Source organism: Aythya ferina (assembly GCF_964211825.1).
Source record: "Aythya ferina genome assembly, contig: HAP1_SCAFFOLD_1208, whole genome shotgun sequence".
Lineage (NCBI taxonomy): Eukaryota > Metazoa > Chordata > Aves > Anseriformes > Anatidae > Aythya > Aythya ferina.
This window is the reverse complement of record NW_028180804.1, coordinates 8,483-18,858: the sequence shown is the minus strand read 5'-3', so window position 1 is coordinate 18,858 and position 10,376 is coordinate 8,483. Positions and strand designations below refer to the sequence as shown.

The window sequence follows — 10,376 nt, the reverse complement described above, 5'->3', positions numbered from 1 at the left end:
TTATAGGGTTTTTTAGGCCTTATAGGGTTTTTGTGAGGCCCTATAGGGTTTTTGGAGGTTTTATAGGGTTTTGGGTGGGCCTTATAGGGCTTTTTAGGCCTTATAGGTTTTTTTAGGCCTTATAGGGTTTTTTAGGCCTTATAGTTTTTTTTAGGCCTTATAGGGTTTTTTAGACCTTATAGGTTTTTTTTTTAGGCCTTATAGGTTTTTTTTTAGGCCTTATAATTGTTTTTTTTTTTAGGCCCTATAGGGTTTTTGTGAGGCCCTATAGGGTTTTTATTAGGTCTTATAGGGCTTTTTAGGCCTTTTAGGGTTTTTGTGAGGCCTTATAGGGTTTTTTAGGACTTATAGTGTTTTTTTTTTAGGCCTTATAGGTTTTTTTAGGCCTTATAGGGTTTTTGTGAGGCCCTATAGGTTTTTTTGTAGGTTTTATAGGGTTTTGGGTAGGCCTTATAGGGTTTTTTAGGCCTTTTAGGGTTTTTTGGTAGGCCCTATAGGGTTTTTGTATGGCCCTATAGGGTTTTTGGAGGTTTTATAGGGTTTGGGGTAGACCTTACAGGTTTTTTTAGGCCTTATAGGATTTTTGGTAGGCCTTAAAGTTTTTTTGGTAGGCTTTATAGTTTTTTTTGTAGGCCTTTTATTTTTTTTTAGGCCTTTTAGGGTTTTTCGTAGGCCTTTTAGTTTTTTTTAGGCCTTATAGGATTTCCTTAAGCCTTCTGGGATTTTTTGAAGCCTTATAGGGTTTTTATTTTAAGGCCCTATAGGGTTTTTGGTAGTTTTATAGGGTTTTTGGTAGTTTTATAGATTTTTTCGTAGTTTTATAGTTTTTTTATATGGCCTTATAGGGTTTTCGTCAGCCCTATAGGATTTTTGCCCCCCCCCCCATTTAGGATTTCCCCTCCCCCCCCTTGTTTTTTAACCTATTTGGGGTTTTTTTTGGTCCCCCCATGGGATTTTTGTTCCCCCCCGGTGATGACGTCACTTCCCCCCCTCCACCCCGGGGCCATTTCCTGGGGTGGGGGTTGGGTTTTGGGGACGTTTATGGGGTTTTGGAGGGTTTGGGGGGTTTATGGGGTTTTGGGGTATTTTGAGGGGATTTGGGGTTTATAGGGTGAGGGGGGTTATAGGGTAATGGGGCCTGTGAGGGATTTGGGGTGATTTTATGGGATTTTTGGGGTATTTTATGGGATTTGGGGGTATTTTGGGGGGATTTGGGGTTTATGGGGTGAAGAGAGTTATAGGGTTATGAGTTCTGTGAGGGATTTTGGGGTATTTTATGGGATTTGGGGGCATTTTGGGGGATTTGGGGTTTATGGGGCGATGAGGGTTATAGGGTTATGAGTTCTGTGAGGGTTTTGGGGGTATTTTGTGGGATTTGGGGGTATTTTGTGGGATTTTGGGGTATTTTATGGGATTTTGGGGTATTTTGGGCTATTTTTGAGGCAATTATGACAGATTTTGGGGCGATTATGACAGATTTTGGGGCGATTATGAGGAATTATGACAGACTTTGAGGTGATTATGATGAATTTTGAGGCGATTATGACAGATTTTTGGGCAATTCCGTGGGATTTGGGGGCTTTACGGGGTGACGGGCGCCCTATGGGGGGAGCTCGGGGCGGCTTCGGGCATTTCCGTCACCCCTCGGGGCCCCTTCGGCAATTTCCGTCAGTCCCCGGCGCCCCCTTCGGCTCCTTCCGGCTTCACTCGGGCCCCTTCGGCAACTTCCGCCTCTCCTCGGAGCCCCCCTTCGGCAACTTCCGCCTCCGCTCGGGTCCCCTTCGGCAATTTCCGCCCGGCTTCGGCTCCCTCCGCCCACCCCCGGTCCTCCAAGCCCACCGAGACGATCCCTCCCTCATCCTAGAGCGCCCCCCTATAAGAACCTCGGAGGGGCGGGCTTCTACGTCACATCCGGCGCGGGAGGCGGGCAAGATGGCGCTGCCCTCTGCGCTGCTGCGGGCGGCGGGCGGTGAGGGGCGGATTTTTGGGGTCAATTCGGGCCATTTTGGCTCCTTTTGGGGGGTTTTCGGGGGCGGGGAGCTCGATGGGAAGGTCCCTGACGCGTTTTTCCCGTTCCTTGCAGGTTTAAACCCGCTGCGGCCTCGCTGGGGGGCGGCGGCCATTTCGGTGAGCGCGACCATAGAGCGGAGTCCTCCAGGCTAGAGCGCCGCCTCGCCTACCATAGAGACTTTACCCTCGTTTTGACCGATTTTGGAGGTTTTTAATGCTTTTTTTTTGATTTTTTCGGCGCAGGGGGGGTCGTGGCTGGCGGCTGAGGCCCGGGGCTTCGTGCGGGACCGGCCCCACCTCAACGTGGGCACCATCGGGCACGTGGACCACGGGAAAACCACGCTGACGGCGGCCATCACGCGAGGTGGGGGAGGGGAGGGGGCTGGGGGGGAGGGGAGGGGTCCTGGGAGGGTTGGGGGGGGAAATTGGGGGGTTGGGAGGGGGTTTGGGGGGAAATGGGGGGGAAAATGGGGGGTTGGGGGGGAGGGGAGGGGGTTGGGGGGGTCCTGGGGGGTGTTGGGGGGGTCCTGGGGGGCTTTGGGAGGGGTTGGGGGGTTTAATTTCCCTACAAAACCCTGTAAAACCACTTAAATCCCCCCCAAAACCCCATAAATCCGCATTAAACCCCATTTAATCCCATTTAACCCCCCCTTAACCCTTCCTAATCCCCCCAAATCTCCCCCAAACCCCCATAAATCCCCATTAAACCCCATTTAATCCCATTTAACCCCCCTAAATCCCTCCTAATCCCCCCTTCACCCCTCCTAACCCCCCCAATCCCCCCCAATCCCTTCCCGAACCCCCACAAATCCCCATTAAACCCCGTTTAATCCCATTTAACCCCCCCTAAATCCCTCCTAATCCCCCCTTAACCCTTCCTAATCCCTCCTAATCCCCCCCATTCCCCCCAAATCCCTTCCCAAACCCCCATAAATCCTTATTAAACCCCCAAATGCCCCCCAAAACCCCATAAATCCCTATTAAACCCCATTTAATCCCACTTAACCCCCCCTTAATCCCCCCTAATCCCCCCCCAAACCCCATAAATCCCCATTAAACCCCATTTAATCCCATTTAACCCCCCCCTAAATCCCTCCTAATGCCCCCTTCACCCCTCCTAACCCCCCCAATCCCCCCAAATCTCCCCCAAAACCCCATTTAATCCCATTTAACCCCCCCCCAATACCCCCCTAATCCCCTCCTAACCCCCCCCAATCCTCCCTAATCCCCCCCAATCCCTTCCCAAACCCCCATAAATCCCCATTAAACCCCATTAAACCCCATTTAATGCCCCGTAATCCCCCCTAATCCCAGTGCTGTCGGAGGCGGGGGGGGCTCAGTTCCGGCCCTACGAGGCCATCGACAGCGCCCCCGAGGAGCGGGCGCGGGGCATCACCATCAACGCCGCCCACGTGGAGTACAGCACGGCCCGGCGCCACTACGCACACACCGACTGCCCCGGCCACGCCGACTACGTCAAGGTGGGGGCCCCAAAATATTTGGGGGGGGGTCATGGGGTCGGGATTTAGGGTATGGGGTCGCTATGGGGTCAGGGAGGGGAATGGGGGAGGTGTGGGGTAGGGGGACTCCATGAAATGGGCACAATGATGGCTTAAAACAAGGTGAGTGTGTCAAGGTGGGGGCCTTATAGGGTTATAGGGTCCTTATGGGGTCTTTATAGGGTCAGGATTTAGGGTATGGGGTCACTATGGGGTCAGGGAGGGGAGTGGGGTTGGGGTAAGGTACGGGGACACCAGGATATTGGGGCATTGGAGATCTAAAACACGGTGAGTACATCAAGGTGGGGGGGTTATGGGGTTATAGGGTCAGTTATGGGGTCAGATTTGGGGTTATGGGGTCCTTATGGGGTCAGGGTTTGGGGTATGGGGTCAGGGAGGGGAGTGGGGTTGGGGTAGGGTATGGGGATGCCAGGATATGGGGTCATTGGTGGGCCAAAACAAGGTGAGTCCATCAAGGTGGGGGCCCCAAAATATTTGGGGGGGGTTATGGGGTCCTTATGGGGTCAGATTTGGGGTTATGGGGGCGTTATGGGGTCAGGGTTTGGGGTATGGGGTCAGGGAGGGGGTTGGGGTTGGGGTAAGGGAGGGGGGCACCAGGATTTTGGGGTGTCGGTGGCTTAAAACAAGGTGAGTCCATCAAAGTGGGGGGGTTTTGGGGTCAGATTTGGGGTTTTGGGGGCGGTTTTGGGGTTACTGGGTCCTTATGGGGTCAGGGTTTGGGGTTATGGGGTCAGGGAGGGGTTGGGGTTGGGGTGGGGCCCTTTGGGGCTCTTTCCTCACAATTTTGGGGTCTTTTTTCAGCAAATTTGGGCTCTTCCCCCCCGCCCCCCAATTCTTTGTGTCTTTCCCTTAATTTTAGAGTCTTTCCCCTCCAAATTTTGGGTCTTTTTCCCCCAATTTTGGGTCTTTCACCACAATTTTTGGGTCTTTTTCCCCCAATTTTGGGCTCTTTCCCCTCAATTTTTTGGGTCTTTTTCCCCCAATTTTGGGTCCTTCCCCTCATTTTTTTGGTCTCTTTCCCCCCCTTTTTGACCTCTCCCCCCCAATTTTTCTCTCGTTTCCCCCCCAATTTTTCTCCCTCTCCCCCCCCACCCCCTTCCCTTCCCCCCCCCGCTGCTCTTTTTGCCCAATTCCGCCCTTTTTTCCCCCAGAACATGATCACGGGCACGGCCCCCCTGGACGGCTGCATCCTGGTGGTGGCGGCCACCGACGGGCAAATGCCGCAGACCCGCGAGCACCTGCTGCTGGCCAAGCAGGTGGGCTGTGGGGCAGCTATGGGGCAGCTATGGGGCGGGTTATGGGGCGCTATGGGGCGCTATGGGGTGGGTTATGGGGTGATATGGGGTCCTATAGGGTGGTTATGGGGTGTTATGGGGTGGTTATGGGGTGTTATAGTGGGGCTATGGGGTGTTATGGGGTGGCTATGGGGCGCTATGGGGCAGGGGGTGGTGTGTGGGGTGGGTTATGGGGTGTTATGGGGTGGCTATGGGGTGCTATGGGGCAGGGGTTGGGGTGTGGGGTGGGTTATGGGGTGGCTATGGGTGGTTATGGGGTGTTATAGGGTAGCTATGGGGCGCTGTGGGGTGTTATGGGGTGCTATGGGGCAGCTATGGGGTGCTGTGGGGTACCTATGGGGTGTTATAGGGTGGCTATGGGGTGCTATGGGGCAGATGTGGGGTGTTATGGGGCGCTATGGGGTGGTTATGGGGGTATATGGGGCAGCTATGGGGTGGGTTATGGGGTGCTGTGGGGCTGGGAGGCGCTGTGGGGAGGGGTTGGGGGGTTCTCTGCCCCACACTTATGGGTCCCAGCCCCACACTTATGGGTCTGAGCCCCACATATGTGGGTCTGAGCCCCACTTGAGTCACTCCAAACCCCATTTCCATGGCTGCGAGCCCCACATCTGTCACCCCAACCCCCTTTCTCTGGGTCCAAGCCCCATATCTGTGGGTCTGCCCCACATCTATGGGTCTGGGCCCCATATATGTGGGTCCGAGCCCCACTTGTGTCCTTCCAAACCCCATTTCCACGCATCTGAGCCCCCTTCCTATGGCTCCGAGCCCCACACCCACGGCTCCACCCCGCCCCACTGGGTCCGCCCCACACTTGTGGGTCTGCCCCACACTTATGGGGCGGCGTGGGGCAGGTGGGGGTGCAGCACGTGGTGGTGTACGTCAACAAGGCGGACGCGGTGGCCGACCCCGAGCTGCTGCCGCTGGTGGAGCTGGAGGTGCGCGAGCTGCTGGCGGAGTTCGGCTTCGACGGCGACAAAACCCCCGTCATCGTGGGCTCCGCCCTCTGCGCCCTGCAGGTCTGCCCCACAGCGCCCCATAGCTGCCCCATAGCGGCCCCATAGCGGCCTTATAGAGACCCTATAGCGACCCTATAGTGACTCTATAATGACCCTGTAATGAGCCCGTCATCGTGGGCTCTGCCCTCTGCGCCCTGCAGGTCTGCCCCATAGCGCCCCACAGCGCCCCATAGCTGCCCCATAGCGGCCCTACAACAGCCCTATAATGACCCTATAGCGACCCTATAATGGCCCCATAGGGACCCTGTAATGAGCCCGTCGTTGTGGGCTCTGCCCTCTGCGCCCTGCAGGTCTGCCCCACAGCGCCCCATAGCTGCCCCATAGCTGCCCCATAGCGGCCCCATAGCGACCCTATTATGGCCCCATAGTGACCGTATAATGGTCTGATAAGTGACCCTGTAATGAGCCCGTCATCGTGGGCTCCGCCCTCTGTGCCCTGCAGGTCTGCCCCACAGCGACCCATAGCGCCCCATAGCGGCCCCATAGCGGCCCCATAGCGACCCTATAACGGCCCCATAGTGACCCTGTAATGAGCCCGTCATTGTGGGCTCTGCGCTCTGCACCCTACAGGTCTGCCCCACAGCGACCCATAGCGCCCCATAGCTGCCCCATAGCAGCCCTATAGAGACCCTATAATGGCCCAATAGCTGCCCTATAGCTGCCCCATAGCGACCCTATAATGGCCCCATGGCTGCCCCATAGCAGCCCCATGCCTCCCTGCCCCACATCTCCCCACATCACCCCACACCCGCCCCACACCCCACCCCACTCTCTGCCCCACATCTCCCCACCCCACCCCACACCCCCCTGCCCCACACCCTGCCCCACATCTCCCCACATCTCCCCACATCACTGCACACCTCCCTGCCCCACATCTCCCCACTCCCTGCCCCACATCTCCCCACATCACCCCACACCCGCCCCACACCCCACCCCACACCCCGCCCCACATCTCCCCACCCCACCCCCCCCAGCCCCACACCCTGCCCCACATCACCCCACATCTCCCCCCCCCCCAGGGCCGTGACCCCGCCCTGGGCCGCGACTCGGTGCTGCGGCTGCTGGAGGCCATCGACAGCCACATCCCGCTGCCCCCCCGCGACCTGGACAAACCCTTCCTGCTGCCCGTCGAGGCCGTGCACTCCATCCCCGGTACGTCCCCGTGCCCCACAGCCTGCCCCACAGCCTGCCCCACACCCTGCCCCATAGATTTTTTCCCCCCCTCCCCACAGGTCGCGGCACGGTGGTGACCGGCACCCTGGAGCGCGGCACCATCCGCAAGGGGGACGAGTGCGAGTTCCTGGGCTACAACCGCAGCCTGCGCTCCGTGGTCACCGGTCAGAGCCTGCCCCATAAGTGTCTGCCCCATAGAATCCGCCCCATAGCGTCAGAGCCCCGGGATCGGCCCCATAGAACCAGCCCCATAGCGTCAGATCCCTTGTATAAGTCTTACGGTGCCAGCCCCATGGATCCTGTCCCGTGGTTCTGGCCCCATAGTGCCTGCCCCATAAGTGCCTGCCCCATAGAATCGGCCCCATAGCGTCAGAGCCCCGGGATCGGCCCCATAGAACCAGCCCCAGAGCGTCAGACCCATAGGATAAGTCTTATGGTGTCAGCTCCGTGGTTCCTGCCCCATAGCGCTGATTTCCTTCCTTGTCTGCCCCATAAGTGTCAGCCCCATAAGTGTCTGCCCCATAGAATCCGCCCCATAGCGTCAGACCCCTGGGATCAGCCCCATAGAATCGGCCCCATAGAATCGGCCCCACAGCACTGACCCCCACAGCCCCTGCCCCACAGCCCTATACCCCCATAGCTCCTGCCCCATGGCACTGACCCCTGCCAGCCCCACAGCCCCTGCCCCACAGCCCCCCGGCTTCCACCCCATGGCCCTCTACCCCCCCAGCCCCATAACCCTGCCCCATAGCTCCCGCCCCATGGCCCCATATTCCCTGCCCCACAGCCCGCCAGCCCCCCAGCTTCCACCCCATGGCCCTATAGCCCCCCAGCCCCACACTTCCTGCCCCATAATCCCCTAGCCCCACACCCCAGCCCCATATCCCTGCCCTATAGCCCCCCAGCTTCCACCCCACGGCCCTCTACCCCCCCAGCCCCACACCCCAGCCCCATAACCCTGCCCCACAGCCCCCCAGCTTCCACCCCACGGCCCTCTACCCCCCCAGCCCCATAACCCTGCCCCATAGCTTCCGCCCCATGGCCCCATATCCCCTGCCCCACAGCCCCCCAGCCCCCCAGCTTCCACCCCATGGCCCTATAGACCCCCAGCCCCATATCCCTGCCCCCCAGCCCCCCAGCTTCCACCCCACGGCCCTCTACCCCCCCAGCCCCATAACCCTGCCCCATAGCTTCCGCCCCATGGCCCCATATCCCCTGCCCCACAGCCCCCCAGCCCCCCAGCTTCCACCCCATGGCCCTATAGACCCCCAGCCCCACACCCCAGCCCCATAACCCTGCCCTATAGCCCCCCAGCTTCCACCCCACGGCCCTCTACCCCCCCAGCCCCACACCCCCGCCCCCTAACCCTGCCCCCTAACCCTGCCCCACACCCCCCAGGCATCGAGATGTTCCACAAGAGCCTGGAGCGGGCGGAGGCCGGGGACAACCTGGGGGCGCTGCTGCGGGGGCTGAAGCGCGAGGACGTGCGCAGGGGGATGGTGATGGGCAAACCCGGCACCATGCGGGCCCACCAGAAGGTCGAGGCGCAGGTGGGGGGCGCGTGTGGGGCGGGGGGGGCGCGTGTGGGGCGGGGGGGGCGCGTGTGGGGCGGGGGGGGCACGTGTGGGGCAGGGGGGTGGATATGGGGCAGGAGGTGGGGTAGGTTTGGGGTGGGTGTGGGGTGGATGTGGGGTGCTTATGTGGCAGGTGTGGGGCAGGGGGGTGGATATGGGGCGGGGGGGGCACGTGTGGGGCGGGGGGGGTGGATATGGGGCGGGGGGGGCACGTGTGGGGCGGGGGGGGTGGATATGGGGCGGGGGGGGCACGTGTGGGGTGGGGGGGTGGATGTGGGGCAGGAGGTGGGGTAGGTTTGGGGTGGGTGTGGGATGGGAGGATGGAGGGGGAGGATGTGGGGTGGATGTGGGGCAGGAGGTGGGGCAGGTATGGGGTGGGTGTGGGGTGGATATGGGGTGGGTGTGGGGTGGATGTGGGGCAGGTGTGGGGTGGATATGGGGTAGATGTGGGGCAGATGTGGGGTAGATGTGGGGTGGCTATGGGGCTGCTATGGGACATCTATGGGGCCGCTCTGGGGTGGTTATGGGGTAGATGTGGGGCTGCTATGGGGCCACTATGGGACATCTATGGGGCCGCTCTGGGGTGGTTATGGGACATCTATGGGGCCGCTATGGGGCAGCCCCACAGCCTGTTGCCCCCCCAGGTGTACGTGCTGAGCCCGCAGGAGGGGGGCCGCCACAAGCCGTTCGTGGCTCACTACATGCCCGTCATGTTCTCCCACACCTGGGACATCGCCTGCCGCGTGCTGCTGCCCCCCGGCAAGGTGCTGCCCCACATCTGCCCCACATCTGCCCCACAGCCTGCCCCACACCTCCCTGCCCCACATTTCCCTGCTCCACAGCCTGCCCCACATCTGCCCCGCAACCGCCTGTCCCGCACGCTCCTGCCCCACATCTGCCCCACATCCCTGCCCCATAGCCTGCCCCACAGCTCCCTGCCCCACGTTCTCCTCGTTCTCCACCCCTTAATTTCCTGCCCAAATTCCCCCCCAGCCCCACAACCACCCCCCAGCCCCACACTCTCCCCACATCTGCCCCACAATCGCCCCACACCTGCCCCACAACCATCCCCCAGCCCCACACCCTCCCCACATCCCTCCTCTGCCCCACACCTGCCCCACACCCTCCCAACGTCCCCCCCATCCCCACACCCGCCCCACATCTGCCCCACAACCACCCCCCCAGCCCCACACCCTTAGTCCCACACCCTCCCCACGTCCCCCCCAGCCCCACATCTGCCCCACAACCACCCCCCAGCCCCACACCCTCAGCCCCACACCCACCCCATAACCACCCCCCAGCCCCTCCCCAGCTCCCCCCACACCCCCTCCAGCCCCATCCCAGCCCCACACCCACCCCCCACCCACCCCCCACCCCCTCCCCACCCCCTCCCCAATCCCCCCCAGACCCCCCCAGCCCCCCCCCAGCCCCACATCCCCGCTGTGCCCCCCCCAGGAGCTGGTGATGCCGGGCGAGGACGCGGCGCTGCGCCTGTTGCTGCGGCAGCCGATGGTCCTGGAGCAGGGGCAGCGTTTCACCCTGCGCGACGGCTCCCGCACCATCGGCACCGGCGTCGTCACCAGCACCCTGCCCATGGAGCCCGAGGACCAGGCCGTCAAGTGGGGCTGAGGGGGGGGGGACACCCACGGGGACAACACCGGGACGGGGATGACACCGCCACGGGGACGACAACACCGGGACGGGGACACCCTGACAGTGACACCAGGACGCTTAGAGCACCGCCATGGGGACAATACCGTGACGGTGACACCATGACTGTTAGGACAC

General features: G+C 60.6%; 1 protein-coding gene across 1 annotated transcript; it reads left to right on the top strand.

Moving 5' to 3' along the window:
* Window positions 1-1,483: 1,483 nt before the first annotated feature.
* On the top strand, window positions 1,484-10,376 carry TUFM (Tu translation elongation factor, mitochondrial). Its single transcript, XM_084540550.1, has 11 exons — window positions 1,484-1,969; window positions 2,084-2,127; window positions 2,254-2,374; window positions 3,325-3,491; window positions 4,682-4,786; window positions 5,677-5,841; window positions 6,861-6,993; window positions 7,074-7,178; window positions 8,413-8,564; window positions 9,233-9,352; window positions 10,044-10,376. Exons 1-11 carry the CDS (start codon window positions 1,501-1,503, stop codon window positions 10,215-10,217), a joined length of 1,755 nt encoding a protein of 584 aa, XP_084396676.1. The 5' UTR covers window positions 1,484-1,500; the 3' UTR covers window positions 10,218-10,376.